At 42.1% G+C, this 18442-nt stretch overlaps 2 protein-coding genes across 2 annotated transcripts in view; one reads left to right on the top strand and one right to left on the bottom strand.

Moving 5' to 3' along the window:
* Positions 1-660: 660 nt before the first annotated feature.
* psmd7 (proteasome 26S subunit, non-ATPase 7) lies at positions 661-4197 on the top strand. Its single transcript, XM_066713809.1, has 7 exons — positions 661-844; positions 1985-2076; positions 2317-2409; positions 2590-2687; positions 2769-2849; positions 3047-3138; positions 3521-4197. Exons 1-7 carry the CDS (start codon positions 771-773, stop codon positions 3969-3971), a joined length of 981 nt encoding a protein of 326 aa, XP_066569906.1. The 5' UTR covers positions 661-770; the 3' UTR covers positions 3972-4197.
* Positions 4198-4313: 116 nt separating this feature from the next.
* The window catches only part of LOC136758219 (polycystin-1-like protein 2), a 33844-nt gene continuing 19715 nt past the window's right edge, over positions 4314-18442 (bottom strand). The window contains exons 18-41 of the mRNA XM_066712487.1: positions 17824-17944; positions 17378-17509; positions 17044-17269; positions 16516-16706; positions 15951-16181; positions 15561-15662; positions 15036-15214; positions 14791-14937; positions 14364-14563; positions 13841-14088; positions 13314-13530; positions 12689-12911; positions 12292-12526; positions 11840-11936; positions 11414-11554; positions 10506-10691; positions 9741-10068; positions 9104-9237; positions 8771-8898; positions 8299-8459; positions 7692-7902; positions 7150-7251; positions 6439-6570; positions 4314-5320 (exon numbers count right to left, since the gene is read on the bottom strand). Coding sequence (XP_066568584.1) covers positions 5165-5320; positions 6439-6570; positions 7150-7251; positions 7692-7902; positions 8299-8459; positions 8771-8898; positions 9104-9237; positions 9741-10068; positions 10506-10691; positions 11414-11554; positions 11840-11936; positions 12292-12526; positions 12689-12911; positions 13314-13530; positions 13841-14088; positions 14364-14563; positions 14791-14937; positions 15036-15214; positions 15561-15662; positions 15951-16181; positions 16516-16706; positions 17044-17269; positions 17378-17509; positions 17824-17944 — 4228 coding nt within the window. The 3' untranslated portion in view covers positions 4314-5164. The remainder of the gene's footprint in view (positions 5321-6438; positions 6571-7149; positions 7252-7691; positions 7903-8298; positions 8460-8770; positions 8899-9103; positions 9238-9740; positions 10069-10505; positions 10692-11413; positions 11555-11839; positions 11937-12291; positions 12527-12688; positions 12912-13313; positions 13531-13840; positions 14089-14363; positions 14564-14790; positions 14938-15035; positions 15215-15560; positions 15663-15950; positions 16182-16515; positions 16707-17043; positions 17270-17377; positions 17510-17823; positions 17945-18442) is intronic.

Consider the following 18442-nt stretch of genomic DNA (forward strand, 5'->3'; position numbering starts at 1 on the left):
TGTGTGTTATGTCTCCAATATTAAGTCCATTGTTGTTATTTAATAGACATCAAAGCGGGTTTGAACATCAAGATCACATATAAGTCAATGTGAAGCCTATGGTTACTAAATGCCACCTAGTGGTATGATTTCAAAACGGTGTTTGGATTTTGTTTCCACATAATAATTTTTAACATAAATAATACAATAAATACAATTCTGCAAGATTAAAATGCAATTTATAAATGCTTCCCCAAGAATTTTATCTAGCTACTTAGGACACAAAGTAGTTCACTTTAATTATGTCATCTCTTCAGCCTTCAATATAACCTTGAATTGAACTAAATGATTTAACATGCAGCACGGTTACTTACAATTGCTTGTTATGAAATATGTGTATCTGACATTGGAACAACTAAAGGTGTATATTATATATAGCTATGCCCGTTTAATATATTTTCTGTTAAATATTGAAAACGTAATTTTTGTGTCATTAATATTATTTTCTTTATATATAAAAACGCTTAATTCATACTCTTTAAATTTGTGGCACGCTTACTGCTTCGTGTGTGTGCGTTCATTCATGGCCCAGAAAACCACGTGTTTCAGACTAATCGACCACGGTATCAAGGCTTCCTACTTCCTGTACTGGGGGATTGTGGGAATGCGTCTGACTTGCATGTTTTACCGGTTTTACGGTGGATTCTGGGATTGCGGAGGAGTGACAGTCCGCTGTAAAGTGAATAATTCCCAGTTTCAGTTTGTCTGTATTGAATTAAAAAGGTAACAATATGCCGGAGTCTGCTGTGGAAAGAGTAGTAGTCCATCCATTGGTGCTGCTCAGCGTGGTGGATCATTTTAATAGGCAAGTTGACTTCATTTCAATGTATGGTTGATCATGCAGGTGAAACTGTGGACTCATTGTTGTTTCAGCAGCAGGCCCAGTATGGCACTGAGTTGGTAAAATGAATCTCGGTAAACTACAACCAGTAGGGTTTTGTTTGTTTTTACAACTATTGAACTTTTTTAACACAGTAAATGCGAAAACACGTGGTGCGGATTATTATTTTATGTGAATAATTGCACAAGACAGTAAAACCGTAAATTAGCAGTTTGCTATTCTGACGTACAATTGGATCTGCTGAGATGTATAGTTAGCGTAGTAACTCGTCAGTTTTTAAAGAAATATTATTATTTAATAGGCACTGAAGTCGGACACATAATTACTATTTTAATAGTCCACAAGGTTGCCCACGGAGGCTCTTAAAAGGCGAATAAAATAATCGCATGACGAGTCATGTGGGACTATGTTACAACGCCAACCGATGCCGTTTGCACCAACCTGCGTTTCTGACAGTTAAATCTGAAAATATGGATTTGTAGTTCTACTTTAAAAGTTTAATCGGTATAACATTCAACAGTGTACCAGTAAAGTGAATAACAGTTGACCACGGATGTTTAATGATGCATAGTGTCTTTTGGGGGCAGCAAACTACTGTGTGTCACTCAGTTGTTCAACTTTCACTGTAAACTGTTATTTCCCCCCCTCCCATTAGACATTGTAGATGTGGTATTTGCATGGGTTAATTTCAGTAAATAAGGTATAGAAAGCACAATCCTCTTAGATCGCAGATTCCACTCGAACTTCACATTCTATTTTAATTCCGGTAAGATTCTAAATCTGATCCAGAACTTTGCCACCGATGAAGCTTTTTAACCCTTATGTCTTCTGGTTTGCCTTCCATCTGTGTAGTTTTTATTACTTAAGATCTCAAATGTGTGTCCTTAATCGGCCAATGTATATATATTTTTTTCAGCTGTTTGTTGGTGCTGTCATTTAGGTAATTCACTGTTCATCACATAGGAAAACACCAAGACTATGGACATCTGAACTCACAGTTTAAAATGGCTGTTCCAGCACCTTGGGAGTTCCTCTCCGATCTTGCACTGATGTTCTGCATTGTTAGCTTTACTTTAAATGTATTGTTCCCAATGCATTCTCCAGAATAGGGAAAGTTGGCAACCAGAAGCGAGTGGTGGGGGTGCTGCTGGGATCCTGGCACAAGAAAATTCTTGATGTCTCCAACAGTTTTGCAGGTAGGAATTCTCTGTGTTGTGCAATTAGCTGATCACAGGTACTGGTTAGCTTTGAAAGGGCTATGAGCTAATCATGACCAACTGAGTTTTTTGTGTGTGATGAGTATTAAAAGTCTGTGATAATGCTCTTATGGTTAGCTTTGCTGGTAGCTCCCACTAAAGGGTGATTTGAATGAGGCAGTTGTCTGTGTTGGCTGCCTTGCTCCTGGTTAATGAGTTTTAAACTGACTATCCACGCAGTGCCATTTGATGAGGATGACAAGGATGATTCTGTGTGGTTCCTGGACCATGATTACCTGGAGAATATGTATGGCATGTTTAAGAAAGTCAACGGTAAGAGCACACGGCCTCTCAAGTTTATCAATTCTGTATTTCCTAGGTGCATTTCTCAGAGTCTCATTTCAGTTTAGATTGCATGTTTTATTTCTCACCATCTCTGGGAAATATAATGCAGGATATTGTTCTATTTTTTTGTACAATTTGTATGATTGTGTCTGTTTGAAATGTCTTCAGCCAGAGAAAGAATAGTGGGCTGGTATCACACAGGTCCTAAACTCCACAAGAACGACATTGCCATCAATGAGCTCATGAAGCGGTACTGTTCTAACTCGGTAAGTGAGTTTTGAGACGATTTAAAAAAAAAAAAAAAATCTGTATACAACAAATGCTCAAATATATTGTGTTTCTCTCAGGTTTTAGTAATCATTGATGTGAAGCCCAAGGACCTGGGGCTCCCCACAGAAGCCTACATCTCTGTAGAGGAAGTGCACGATGTAAGTAGTTCTTCAGGAGCCTGGATGTCTGTGTGAAGGGAGATGAGGCGACTATAATTCACTTTTTAGACTTTCCCTGTAACTCATCTCCAGCAATCTATGAATGGATTGTAGATCAAAAACCTTTATAACTGACCTGAATGCTACCAACCAGCCAGATGCTGCAAACATTTCTAAATGATGTCCCCTTACCTTAGGATGGCACTCCTACCTCCAAGACATTTGAACACGTGACCAGTGAGATTGGGGCAGAGGAGGCCGAGGAGGTTGGTGTGGAGCATTTACTACGGTAAGGATATCCATTTGTTCAGGTCAACCACACTGATAGACAACACCCAATCCACACACAGCCCATAATAAATTGAAACTAGTGTTTTTTTTGTTTTGTTGTTTTACTGTCTGAGGATGGTGTTTCAATTTTTCTTTGCTCTATTATACTAACTTAATGGATTAATGGGTTTACAAAAGCAGTTGGGACACCTAAAAGCTTTATTTGACTTAGCATTTACAATGTTGATTTCCCCCTGAAGGTTAAAACCCATACCTTTTCCTGTCCCAAAGTGAAGGGTGAAGGGAATGAGTGAATATGATGGTCCTCTTTCTTGCCCTCCTATGCAGTACCTTTTTAATAGTTGTAATTAAAAAACACTGCAATGTTTGTTTTCATGCAGAGATATTAAAGACACGACTGTGGGCACCCTGTCACAGCGCATCACCAACCAGGTGCACGGCCTCAAAGGGCTGAACTCCAAACTGCTGGATATCAAGAGCTACCTAGAGAAGGTGGCCACAGGCAAGCTGCCCATCAACCACCAAATAATCTACCAGCTCCAGGATGTCTTCAACCTGCTGCCTGATGTCAACTTGCAGGAGTTCATCAAGGCCTTCTACCTCAAGACCAATGACCAGATGCTTGTGGTTTACCTCGCCTCTCTCATCCGCTCTGTGGTGGCACTGCACAACCTCATCAACAACAAGATCGCCAACCGAGATGCAGAGAAGAAGGAGGGACAGGAGAAGGATGAGAGCAAGAAAGATAAGAAGGAGGAGAAGGACAAGGACAAAGAGAAGGAGAAGAGTGATGCTTCTGCCAAGAAAGATGAAAAAAAAGAGAAGAAATGAACTAATGCCACTTGACATGACCAGAGAGAACCTTGGCAGTAGGGGAGAACAGAGGGTTTTTTTGTTTTCTGTTGATCTTTTTTATTCTAGGAGGATTTTGAAATGCTCCACCCGACTGTTGGCAGTGTATTGTTGGCAGGGTAATGTATTTATCTTTTTTTGATAAAGAGCATCCCTCATTTATGTATTAAAACAGAGGGAAAAGGAATAAAGATTTCTTTTGTGATGTTTTTTTTTGTTTTCTTTTCCGTAAGAGAGGATATGTATTACAAAATGTTCCTGTTCAGTTCATTCTGTCCATACAAGTAAAACGGAGATCTGAACACCAAGTTAGCACTGATAGAGCTTGTTACAACTTTACATTTAATCATTAACTGACAGAGGACAACACAAGGGCAGAACTGTTGCAGAACTACTTGAAAATAGTAGGGCTAATAGTATTTTTTTTATGCATTAATCTTTGTATGTTCAGCCATTCATTTCTAGCAACTGAACTACATTGTCCAAGAGCACAGTTTGCTTCCAAAAAGTATAAACATTTCCCCCACACACAATTATGATAATTGACATGCATTAAATGACAGCTCAAAATGTGAAAGACATGTATACATTAATATTACAGCGCTTACAATACAGAAATGTAATCTAGAAGTACAACCATACATAGCAGTATTACAAGCCAATTTCAATTAATATATAAGTGAATTACAGTGGTTTTATCAATTTTAAAACAAATTACATAATTGTCCTCAACAGTGTGCTTTGGGGCATTTGTATTTGTAAGTATGTATGCAGTAAAATGACAGAAATTATAATTTTACAAGTGCCTCATTAATTCAGGCACAGAAAATGAAAGGCACATTAGTCACTGTGAGAGCAGGGTTTTAATTTTAATTTAATGAGTCTTCTAGTGCAAGGAAGGTGAAGTAGAAGGTGATAAAAGGGTATTACCTCATGTGCAAGACTAACATTTGGAATTTTAAAGCCTGAGAGATTTCTAAAATATTAATAAATTACAAGAAGCATTGTAGAGGGGAAGTAAAACACACCAGAATGAGTAGAGACTAATTTTGGAGTATTGTGCATCATAACTAGACAACTTGGGACAACAGAGTAAGAGTGTGAGGGGGTTATTAATAGGTGGCACATCCAATTTGAAATTCCCATCCCGGTGCTGCTGGATGAAAAGACATCTATGAAGCAGACAGGCCTGCTGTGCGAGTTGGTGTTTTTGAGCTGCTGCCTTTGGCCCCGTTCTCTCCCTCTTTCTCATCCTTCTTGCTCCTGATCCCAAAGAAACTGCAGATCTTCATCAGCATGAGGTCGACAATCTCTTCCTCCTCTGAGGGCTGTGGATAGAGGTGGCAAAAGCTTTTACTTTTTCTTTAGTGCTCTACTCAGTCTCAAAACTTTGCACCAATACACAGGTTTCAAGATATATTCCAGTGCTGCACCATTTTTAGCTTTGGTATGAGAAAGATTCCCATTTCTTGTGAGCTGTACACCAGTCGATGGGTTTCTGATGGACATGCTTCATTCATAACATTTAAATAGAATATCTCTATACAGGGGGTCATCGAAAACCGTAGGGGATGCGTTCTTGAAAGATTGCAACGAAATGTGAAACAGAATTTAGGGGAATTAATATCCATAAGAAATGGGAATAGCTTTGATGCGTTCCAACACCGCAAAATAAAAATAAAAGCCATAAACCACTCAATTAATTACAACGATAATTTTACATAATAAATGTGTAACCATTACTGTATGACCTCAGTGAATGACTTGTACTGCATTGTACCATTTCTAAACACCAACACTTTTTACTTTAGCATTAAATCACATTATGTAAAATCAAGACATTAAAAATAAATTGTATTGTTAGTAAAATCAGAGAGAACTTATTATTTATAAAATTAAGCATACATGAGATCATACAGGATCACTGTTCACAGGCTGAGAACACACAATGTGGGATAATGGGATTGTGAGTCTAGCAACAGTTACGAGTTAGTGCTAAAATATTTAGTTTGTACCTTCACAGTCTCTGTAGTTCTCTGTAGGAGGAAGTAATAATGGGAAAAGACAAACTAGGAGGAGTTCAGAGATGGAGAAGAAGTGAGGAGCAGCTTGCTCTTGACTGCTCCTGTTTTTCTTTTATTATTTTCATACTGTAATCACATCAGTTTATAATATGTGCTGGATCTGGGGCCAAAACTTAGACCACTGAGTGACTTTGTGGTGCTGACTTCAAAAGCCGAGGACAACTCTGCGAGGACTGGTGACAGAAAACGATGATTCATGAAAAATTGCCCTATATTCATTAGCCACGACTCTGGGAAACTACAAACAACGAGTCGATTAATTGTGAGGACCCCCTATATATATATATATATATATATATATATATATATATATATATATATATATATATATTCATACACACACATATATAGAGGATGTGTACCTTGTGGGTTTTCTGCTCTTCACTGAACGCCACCAGAATGACAGAGATGAAGAGGTTGAGAACCACAAAGGTCATGAATATGATGCAGGACCCAACGAGGAATGCTCCAAGGACTGGATTGAAGTCCAGAACCTAGCAGAGGCATAGAGAGAGGTTAGGTGATCTTGTGTAACAAGCTGGATTCCATCAAGGAAAGTGAACATCTAGCAATAGGACTTTGTTTCTGGATTATCCCTTGGTTTGTTTTCTAGTTTTGCCTTTCCAGGGCGCTGTTTTCAGCATGAGAGAAGACTTCTAGGGTTTTCCAATGTTCTTGAAAATGATTCTGACATCACACTGCATTTACACACTCTTTGCCTTGGCACAGAACAATGTACACCTAGTACTGAACATATGCACAGTAATACCAGCATTTAAATCCATACTTGGCTATGCCAAATCATTACCCTGTACTCCCTTAATTGCTACATGTTTAATACATAGCAGTCTTCAACTGACATATTATTAGATGATAATTTTGCATTTTCAGTTGCTCTAAATGAGATACAACGCATTGATACTTCTATGGGATTGATTTAGAAGGTTTCAGTGTCACAATATGTGATGGAACTGTCAGGTATGGCCTCACTTGCAGAAATCTGCTCAAGCTGATGTGTTTGCATGGAATAAATGTGATTGCATTGTTTAAGCCCAGTGGAACTTGACTCTGACCTCATCATAGTTAAAAATCCCCAGCTGCAGGCTGACTATGGTCTGGGCAGCCTCCAAGAGTGTTCTGTAAGAGTACAGCTTCCAGCCGAATATCAGATTAAACTATAATGGAAAAACACAATGAAGATACAATGTTAAATTGTAAGAAATAACAGCTAGGAGATAAAGTGCTTCCTTAGGTTCTTGGAGACTTTTTTATACGAATGCTCTCCTCTTCTAAGAGCATCGTAACGCTCTAACATAACATTTCACATGTAAACACTTAACTGTCATGAACAAACACTCTGTACATTACAATCCTTTCCCTGTTTCTTCTATGACTGTTGCATCTTGAACAAAAATATTTTCTCCTGTATGATATTGCAGACTAAGAGAAACACTAAATACAGGCCCAGATGCTATAATTATAGTGATAATCTGACATACAAATGGTAGGTAGCCCTGTAGCTACAGTGCACTGGAATGGTTTTGATTACATCTGAGTTGCATCAGTTTAATGGGGTTGACGGCTGCAGTGTGAAGAAAGCTAAAGGGTGTCTCACAGCAATGGAGTAAGACAGGAACATGATGATCATGACAATGATGAAGCCTGAGATGTCAGTCCAGGCTCTCTGCAGGGTGGAAGTGATCATGTGCAACTTGGGGTTGAGTCTCAGGAGGTGCCACAGTTTGACCGTGGCAAGCAGCACCAGGAAGGCAATCAGGTACCCCAGGACGGCATCTGCTGCAGCAGTCTCATAGAAGCTGACAAACCTGCCAACATCACATATACAAAGTAACATTATATCACAGACCATGAGGGCCCTAAATTAAACACGTTTTCTGTCAAAAGTTTTCATGCAATCACACGAACCAGAGACTGGTTGTATTATGCAGTGTATTACCCTGATTCATTATCTCCCCTTATGCACCGTACAGTAGTAAGCCCTACAGTGTGACTCTGCAGCAACTGTTAATGCTTAGTTCCATACCGAGGTCTCTGTTACTGACGCTCTCCCAACCGAGATATGTGGCACATTCTAGAGGGAAAGACATCCATGCCCAAACACAAAGGCAAGGACTCTGTAGTGTGTATAGAAGGGACAACATTTCTCCTTGTGTTCCCCTTCCCATAATGTTTGCAGGGTGCAGTTAGGCCTGTCTACTCACTGGTCTCGGTGGAGCTGGTAGTACTCCACATCCTGGTTGCCCAGCAGGGTTCTCTTTATGAACACAGACAGAGCACTCCAGCTTAGGGTGATGATGGCCAACTCCAGCAGGTTGCACTTGCTGTGGAAGTACGCCCACTTCTGCTCCTTAATCCGCTTACCCTGCAAGAGCCAAGAGGGTGTTCTGGGTAAAATGAAAGCCAACTGAGCCATCATGATCTTAACAGTGGGTTTCTATCCAGCTTTTTGTTTTTCACAAGGAATCACGCTTCTGCCCAATGGCACCAGTCATTGGTACTTTATAGGGGATCCCATCCAGTACTGTCTGGAAAGGGATTGAATATCTTATGATTAGCCAACCTGTTATTTTTGTCTTTGTGCTGGTGTTTGCCACACGATTTCACTGCAAATGGGGACTGCCTTTCAGGTGACTCGTATCAACTCGAAGTGTATACGAATTTCAAAAGCTTTACCTGAACAAACATGTAGTAGAGAATGAAGAGGAAATAGATAACCTCAGAAGCCATGACAAAGACGTTCATGCCACTACTGGACTGATACAGACGGACGCTCTGCAGCTCACTGCGTAGCTGGAATGCTCCTGAGGAGGAGGGAGAGACAGTGCTGTTGTGAATTCATGCCCAAACAACTGTAGTTTACATCTATGATAGTAATACCCATTTGCATACTGGAAATACATCTTACAAGATTTGTATAGTAAATGCTTTCATATATTCATATGGGAGCCCATGTTTACATTTCAATCAAAATTAAAGTTATGGGTTGAGGAGGCAGCAAAGCCTCACCAACAGCAGTGGTCTCCATTGAGAGGGTGACAATGCAGAAGAGATTAATGTTGGCGTTGTACACTGTGAACTCCACAAACACTGCCCTCGTGTACACGTCCAGCCAGGTGTTGTCAAAGAGGTACTGTAGAACGCTGTGCAGGCAAAAAAATAAGGAAATCGCCATTTGAAATGTAATGTTATTTAGGATATATCTTCTACTCTGGAAATAAAGCTCTAGCACAAAACAAGGGTTCTGTCTAATATTTTCTATACAGTTTACAAGGATCCTAGTGCAACTTCATACTGATATTATGTCACCTACATTAAAGCAGGTGTTCAGAACAGTATGTTAAAGAGCCAGCCAGCAACCCATCTCTATACATATAAGTATACATAATAATATTTAATTGTGTTGTGTAAAGCAGTGTAGATTTGAAGAATAAATAGTGTGTTTCTGGTTGGATCAAACTTTGACTGTTTTAGGTGCTGATGAACAGTTGAGAAACACTAAGAATATTGATAGCAAGCTAGCATATAACTCAAACAACCGTTCATAACCAAAAGAGGGCATAATGTATTTAATGATGCGAATTTGACCTTGATAGCCTTATTAATACTGTGGTTTGTATAAAATGAGTGTCATCTGTGTGCTCACCTGGTGGCGCTCTGAAGGTCTGGGCCCAGATCTGCCACGTACCCACCTCCTCTGTAGAGAGCCACGCTACCCCAGATTGGATGTGCCCTCAGAGTTCCCTGGCTCTGGTACTGCCAGGCCTTTGGGGCCTGTGAGTTGTTTGCCAGGGTGGAGGTGTTCCAGCCTGGCCCATACAAGCCCATGTCCTCAAGATCCCAGGAATAGGGGGCATGACAGTCGGGAATGGAGCCGCGCATAGACTTAGCCACGGGGCACGAGTCTCTCCGAACACGCACCTGCCGCATTCGGGCACTGCCCACCAGCTTGGAGTTGCCATCTGTGATGAACCCTAGACAGCACATTGGAAATGAGTGTCAAATGTTGAATATGTTCATAATTTAAGAAACCTAAAGCAATGCAACTTTTTTTTCGAGAAACGTCACTTCGACCTTTTTCTGCCCATTTGTAGTTCAGATTTATGGATGGAACAAATCAAATCTTTGACCTACCCACAAAATGTAAAACTACAAATTTGTACCCTATAGCGTAATGATTGATAAGTAGTAGAAAAGTGGCTTCTGACAATAAATGAAAACACAATAGGGTACGGTTTTTGCGCTTTGTGATTTTGGGGGCAGGTCAAAGTTTTTTTTTGTTCCAGCCCTAACTCTGAACTTGGTCTAGCCCTGTGTAAAGGGATTTAAATCAGTAGGAATATTTTGAGGCCTATGGCAGCCCTCCTTGGCATCCCTGGATTATGGGGGAGGTTGGGTTGGGGGCTGTCACCTGGATATTGTCCGAAGAGGTTGCTGAGGACGGTGGTGTTGACCCAAGTGAACACATCCTGGTGGCTCATGCTATCTGACGTTCCGCTGGTGAAGCTCTTCTCGATATGCTGGGTCAGGAAAAAGGCGTGAGGGTCCCGCTGGCCATAAGCCACTAAGAGCAACATCCACAGGAAACCTATATAGGCTGCAAAGGACCAGAAAATGCATTGCAGTTATTGTAAGCACTCTGGTCACAGGGGCCACAGAGGGGACTGGAGGACTCAGATGCAGGAAAAGGCAGGTCAAAAATAGGTGTGGGTCAGATACCAGTTAACTGGGCAATGTAGGCAAAACTGGAGAACGTGGTCGAGGTATCAGGCGTAGGGTCAATCGATTGGGCAGACAGTATTACAAAGGGAATCCAGAAAGCATGGTCTCAAGAAACAGGCAAGGGTCAGTAAATACTAAAGGTCAAACACTAAACAATAAACAGGCTCGGAAATGTTGAAAACTACAGACAAGACTTTGCGATAATGGTGTGGCTGGAAGAGGTTTAAATAGAAGTGATGGGCAGGGAAACGGGAGACAGGTGAAAGTAATGATTCAAAGATGGGGACAAAGGCAAGGGAAACAGAAGGGAAAACTGGAACTGGGGTGGCATCTAGCGATAGGCATGAAGATGACACTTGTGGGCATGACAGTTATTATGTCCCAATTATGAGCATGTCCAAATTCCTGCTATTAGAAAGTCTTGCCATTTGCAATAAAACAAGGTGACAAATATGTGGTTCAGTTAGAATGTTACACTTATTGTTATCGGATCGGTTATCTCTTTGCACAGTCAAGAGTGTAAAACTATACCTAATAATACCCCTTTCACGGCTTTCCCTTTCAAGGGAATCTATTAAAAAAGTAATTGTGCTATACCCAGAATCTCTCTAATGAGTGCGAAGACCTTCTGCTCCTTGATCATGTTGTTTCTCATCCTCTCGATGTCTGTAGGAGGAGGGGGCTGGTAGAAACTGCAGGTGCTATCTCTGCGAGTGCTCAGTACAGCTCCAGGATCTCCTGAGAGTGGGGGTCAAAGGGGGTCACGACATTTTCCAGCCCATTACTTTTTGTACACTTGCTATGTTCATGATAATGGTTTGAGTTTAATGAATATGGGTTTTAAGAATTAACCATGGCTGATCTAACATATTAAACACTCTTTCACTTAATGACATTTTGCAGCATATATGGTCTTTTGATTAGTTAGTTTGGAAGCTCTTAGTTTCAGAGACTGAGTTTCTACACAAGTAAAATCTGCAGGTGGGCCGACTGTTCCATGCAGGTGTCTGAAAAGCAGAGTACCTGGGTTACTGAGGGTCCCTTCAATGGCCACTTCACTCCCCTCATCCACATCCACCTTCTTCAGCACCAGAGCAAAGAAGGCAGCAAATCCTAGGACCTGGGAGAGCACAGCCACACCAACACACAAGAACAGGAAAAGGGATCCAAATCACTACTACAGGAGGGGCGTTCAGATCTAACACTCATGTCCTGACAGGCACTTGATCTACAGATGTTCTCTATGCCACTCTCCCACATGTTGGGCTACATTACTCAAACAAATGCCAGTCAAGACAGCACTCTAGTCATGTAAAAGGCACAGTGTACACAAAATCACCACAATGGAACCAGCTGTAACCCACTTCATATGTACAATAGCATCGCATGTCCTATTAAATGGCTATGTAACATAAAATCCTTGTACGAAGCTGCTGTTATTTGCCTAAATGAATGCCTCTGCTCAGCTCAATCACCTTCAGAGGCTGGGTGATGAAGAGGCTTTCGAAGAAGGACACAGTCATAGAGATGAGCCAGCTGACGGAGCGGTCCTTGCCATACTTCAGTCCGTACAACATGGTGTAGAAACCCGACATGCCACTGGTGGCCACCACCAGGAACCAGCCAATGAACACAAACCACCAGGGCAGCCCGTTCTGACAGCACTTCTTCCTGGTGCTGTTCTCTGCAGGGCTGGGGCTTCCAGACAGCCTGTGGGCGGGCAGAGGTGACAAGACTGCAGTTCACATTCTCGCCCAAGCCACACAAGACCAAGTATTCATTGCGGTGTGGGTGTCTTCAGCAGGCATCAAACCATTGGTTATTGTCAATCAAACAATAAGAGCACATGACTAATGAGAAAAAAGTACCCACCCCTGCCTGTCCTGTTCAGAGAGGTGAGACTCCAGCAGCCCCTTCATGCCCTGTACCTGCTGCATTGCCTGCCTGTAGCTCTGGGGGGGTTTGAAGCGTGTGGGGCCCAGCAGTTGCAGCTCCTTCTCCACATGCTGCAGCTGCCTGTACAGGTAGAGACTGTAGTTGCTGCGCTTTTGGCCGTCAATGCTTGTCCGCTCTGGGCTCCCGCTGGGAGTGCTCTCTGTTAGGGTGCATCACATGTCATCCATGACGTACAGCATGTCACTCATACTTAAATTCAAATCATGCATAAGTGCAATCCAAAGGTAGACAGAAAAACACAGTTGTATACTGGAGAGCTTGATCAGCAAATTGTATCTGCATTATACACCTTTCTGTCACTTCCTACTGTGAATAATTTATGTCTCCTCCCATCCAGCCCTTGGTCTTTACAATTCCATTCACCCGAGCTTAGTGATATTCCATCTCCAAGAGCTTCTTCCAGTACTTCCAAAGCATCAGACAAATGGATGGAACCAAGTGGTCTTTCATCATGTTTTGGATAACATTGAATCGTGTCAGGCAAACAATTCACAGCTGGCAAAGACTATGCAAACAAATAAGACCACCACAGTCAGGGTACCTTGCAGATTGACGGCCCCCAGCGTGAGGACAAGGGATCCCTCTTTCTTGCGGGTCTCGGTGTAGAAATCCCCCCCAGCCCGGTTCTGCAGTCGGATAATCTCCTCCACCATTGACAGCAGCTTGTTGATGTCAGTGGTCCTCCCAAAGTCTTTCTCCAGCTGTGGAACCGGGCTCTTCATGACCTTGGACAGGGACTGTGCAATCCTCTTGATGTCCTACAGGTATTTTGGAGTGCTTAGGACAGTGTTGCCAAAGGGTTTTCAAATTTCATAGAAGCCAGAAAGGACACAAGTCAATTTAGTTGATGGGTAAACTGCATTATAGTTATGTGCATATAACATTAGATATAAGGCATTATGGTTTTGATAATGAGGTTTTATGCTTTTGAAAAACTAAATAGTTTATAGAAGCATTTGAGGAGGGCCTATTCAATGGCTAAACTTTTTTAACTGTGAAATAAATGATCATTTTGTAGTTTTTACACTTTTGTGTTCTGGTCCCAACAGGATTGATGTCACAGGCTACCTTGATAACCGAATCGGGGGTGATGTCCCTGTGGACACTCTGGGGCGAGGGAGGCTGGGATGGGGTCACCCGGCCAGACTTTCCTTGCTTGGCTGGCTCAGGTTTGGCCTGTTTGCTGGGCTGCTCTGACTTCTTCTCACGCGGGCAGGTGTTCCTGAAGATGCTCACGATGAGAAGGTTGATGGGAAACATGATGACAGAGCTCTGGATCCCAATCATCACCTGCTGCCAGGTGAACTCAATCTTACCTGAGGGGGGGGACAGCATACTAGCATGGGCACAGATCTCAGATGTTGATATAATGTATACTTGCAAATCAAAACAGATGGAGTAGTATACTTGTATTGCTTTAGAATGTAAGATTTCTTACCTTTGTGCACCTGTTGACTGTAAACACTTGACTAAAAAGACTGAGCCTTTGTGATTATGGCAATATCTAACAGTAATCAATCAGCCAAATACATTTTTTTTAACACCAGGTAGTTGTATACAGCGCTTAAAAGTTGAATGAATGGCATCATACCCAGGTCCATCTTCTGCTCACTGGGGTCTTTGGGGATGCCCCAGAACATGATGCTCGTCAACATGGTACAGAGCAGGAGCGATAAACAGCAGGACACACGCTGCACACACGTGAAGTTACTGCGTGGGGGGCGGCTCAGCACGGAGTACCAGATGTGACCATCACCGAAGTCATTTGCAGTCTTCATGAAGAACAGATTGCTAATAGAAATGGTTTACAAATAAAGACAACAGGTTAAAAGATTATCCATTTGATTGCAAATGACAATATGATCTTTTAGACGTGTTATCGATTTACTGTGAGAAAACATAGACCCTGTGAACATTTCCAGGCAAGATTGTGAGCTGTGGAGGACAGAGACACTGAACAAAGACAAAGTCAAGGAAGTTATATCATTGGTGTTCCTTTCCTAAAACAAGCAACTTACCTGAACTTTTTAAGGTCCATCTCTGTGGCAACAGGGAAGACTTTATCCAATACACAATCGCCAACATCAATTGCCAGCCAGCAGCTACACAGGAAGTGCCACTTCTGATCAGTTTCCAGGTCATGCACGATCACCTTGTTTATATACCTGTTGTTTGGAAATTCAAATTAGTATCCTCTTTTGGACGCTATACCTATATTATACCGATATTATACATGGCCATAACACAGCCTCCTTGCCCTCACCAGGCAGGATAGTCCCCCGAGTTGTCGTGCCACAGTCGGATGCTCTGCAGCTCCCCCAAGGAGAAGGGGGTGGTGAGCAGGAACATGTCTGTCCCCCCTCTCTCAAACACTGGCTTGTCCGAATCAGTCAGGTGGTGGGGCTCACTCTGTCCCTCGGAGCCCAGCAGAGTTACTGTCACCTGCAGCACAGCAAAGAAAACATGAGAAACTGGAACCTACTGAAGCCAACATGAAGCTTTTCAGAGGGCATGTTGAGCACATGGGTAGGAGCATCAGATGTGTCAGAGGACTAAAAGTGTAACGTATCCGATTAACACATGAAGTTCAACAGATCATAAGAGCAGTGAACACAAACCTCCTCTCACCAGGTTCACTAGAATACCTGACATTCAAGGACAGTGAAGTGATCCGTGATATCATATGTAATAGGAATTAGTTCACTATAGCCTTTTAACAGCCATTATGAACCCGTAATTCAGAACTGAACTGGGCCATAACATCAGTGGCACATTTCCCATTGCTGACCTGTGAAGAAGTAGCTGCTCCACGCCGATGCCCAGTGCAGACAGTCAGCATGTAGCGATACTGAGCCAGCGGGTCATTGTCCTCCAGAACTGTGATCTTCACCTATAGAGAAACAGGGAATGTCCGAGTGTGACTGCGAGTGAAGGGGCAAAACATATCCCATCAATAAAACAGACTTGCTTGCCAATAGGGAGTATAAGGGGGCCTCATTGTGGAACTGGTAGGTTAGGTGCTGCTCAGAAAATCAGTGGAAAATTATACTGTAGTTATTTTAAGTTTTATCTTGTAGCAAACAATTCCACGATCTCTTCTTCTAAAAGCATTCAGTATTAAACTCTTCCTGCTTTCTTTTTATGTACTGGTCTCTTTCAGATACTAAGTTTCGTTCACCTTGGCTGCATCCTTGATGTCCTTCCTGCGCGCCCAGATGACAAACAGGATATAGACCACAAATATAGCCCCCACAAAGCACACCACTACAGGGTTGTCAGCGAAGGTGGCGAAGAGCTCAGTTGTGCGAGAGATATCCACGACATTGGGCATTACAAAGAAGGAGCTCCCAAAGAAGGTCAGGTGGGTGCACAGGCACTGGGTGACCTGGGGGGTGGTGAGAGGACCCACCTGAGGGAAAGGAAAGAATTACACTTCCTCAGGGGTGCAATATTGTCATTAGCGGTCTTCAATGCAAAGCAAACTGGCAACTGGAACTATGGCTCATTATAAAAGTAATAAGAAAATGATTAGTTCCCTTGCTACTACTGTATTACTGACTTTATCTACGGCACCTTAAAGAGGATGGACATGTTTCTGGTTCCTCATGTTTTAACATTATATTTGCGTTTTACTTAACTGTTTTTCTTAATAGCGCTATTTACAACTGGAAGAATATGTAGTTCCCAGCCTTTCGAAAAAAGGCCTCAAGCTAGAAAGCCGGTTAATTTATATTCCATCTTACCCGACATCCCTGAGTGCTCCAATTGCTTTTCACCTCGTCCCAATGTACGCACTGGGTAGTGATGGAGGTGACAGAAACGGTTGCATTTGTGGAGTTGACCCCCGCTTTGACAATGGGTCTCACCAGAAGATAGTAAACCCCTATCTCTTGTGGCAAATCATTAGGGCCCAGCACCCAAGTATACTTCTCCTCTACACAAAAGGAACAGCTGTTACTCCCAGAGAACATACAGAGGGTTTCAATATTTCCATTTGACAGATCATGGTCTTATCATTTATAAAATAATCAAACAAATACATTAAATACTATACATCTGCAATGAAAACCAAGGTCGTAGAAGTGCTATGAATTGAACAAAGACTGGGACTACGAATTCCAATGGAGAAATTCAGAGCAGGTAAACCAATGAGACACAAGAAGCTTTTCACATTTCGGTTCTGTAGGTCTCAACAAATAGTGAGCCTTGCAGATAATCATATTGACAGTAGGACTCCGCAGTGATCTTGGAGAGGAGTGGAGGAATATTACCCATGGTGGAGCCGGAGTGTGGGAGCTGGGTCTCAGCATCATTGTGTGTGTCATTGGGGTGGTAAAGGAAACCAAGGAGCAGCTGCATGGGGATGTCCTCAGATGGCTCCAGCTTCAGCACCAGGGAGATATTTGTCACTGTCATGTTGACCATAATAGTGCTGTAGTTGCTCAGATGCAGAATTGTACTGTTCACGACGCCAGCCTTTGGCCTTGGCAAGAGGATCTACAAATATTACAGAGAATTATAATCCATATCCTTTTCATTTTTTTTTCTTTTTACAAATTCTACATCAAGCACTCCGTATTTTGTCCTTTAGCGAGCTTCTTTCACCTCAATTTCTGCAGTAAGGTTGCTGACAGGTATCGTTGATCCGTTCTCTCTGGTCAGGGACAGACCTCCAACAATCCCACTGATGGACTCCCCTTCACTCCACGAGTATGGATTCATACCCAGACTCACCATCTGCGAGAATAAAGAGTCAAGGCAGAAGTGAGCCTCTACACAAGTGCTACCCACATCAGAACAAAAATCGGAGAGGTCATACGTGTTGCTGTAACATTTGTGTTGCGCATATCTGCATCGGTTGTTCAAAAATGGAACGAGCTATGCTGCGTCTGTCCTTAATATACAAATAGCAAATATACAAATAAAGATGGCGTTCTACTTCCCTCTTTCTGAGGCTGTGGCTGTTTAAGGGCCATACCTGAAAAACAAGAAAAAAAACTACCACACACAAACTATCCTCTACTGTGGAGCTCTGACTCTCAGTCACTCACCCGCACATCAATGGACTCATTTGTAGGGAGTGCCGAGGCGGTGGCCAGTGGGAGTGTGAAGTGGGCAGAGCTGGCGTTCTTTACATTGAAGACCTGCCCATGAATTTGATCGGGTGACACCCTGAAATCCAAGGAAATTGCTTGGGGCATGCAACAGCAGAAGGCAGAAAAATACACTGGATATATCACAGATGTAGAGAGGCATACATTGGATTCTCACCTGGACCCTTCAATCTAGGACCCTATGATGTTTTTTACTTTGAAAGCAATGACAGTGAATACAAATGTGAAATAATCTCTACATTTATAATGTTGTTATATTACCAGAAGGCACCTTGATTATTATTATTATTTTCTTTATTTTCCATTCATGTGTAATCTACATTGACATTACTTTCATTTTTAATTTAGAAAAAAATATGTTTGTGATTCAAAACATATAACACCTCCTTACTACGCCTTGGAAGTCCAACAGAGGGCACTGTCAGTTCATACTTCTGTTGCGGAGAGATACAAGATAGAGGCACACTGCTGTCATGTCAGGGAGCGGACACTCAAATCATAATTTTAGTGACCTGTGTGTTAATCAAATGTAGCACAATAATGAATGGGTTGAGAA

This window comes from Amia ocellicauda, chromosome 9 (assembly GCF_036373705.1).
Source record: "Amia ocellicauda isolate fAmiCal2 chromosome 9, fAmiCal2.hap1, whole genome shotgun sequence".
Taxonomy (NCBI): Eukaryota; Metazoa; Chordata; class Actinopteri; order Amiiformes; family Amiidae; genus Amia; species Amia ocellicauda.

Bases quoted from the DNA above. Each gene is read 5' to 3' on its own strand.
- psmd7 (XM_066713809.1), top strand. From the start codon at position 771: ATGCCGGAGTCTGCTGTGGAAAGAGTAGTAGTCCATCCATTGGTGCTG. The intron at 2,077-2,316 runs GTAGGAATTCTC...CTATCCACGCAG, and splicing joins TGTCTCCAACAGTTTTGCAG to TGCCATTTGATGAGGATGAC. The intron at 3,139-3,520 runs GTAAGGATATCC...GTTTTCATGCAG, and splicing joins GGTGTGGAGCATTTACTACG to AGATATTAAAGACACGACTG.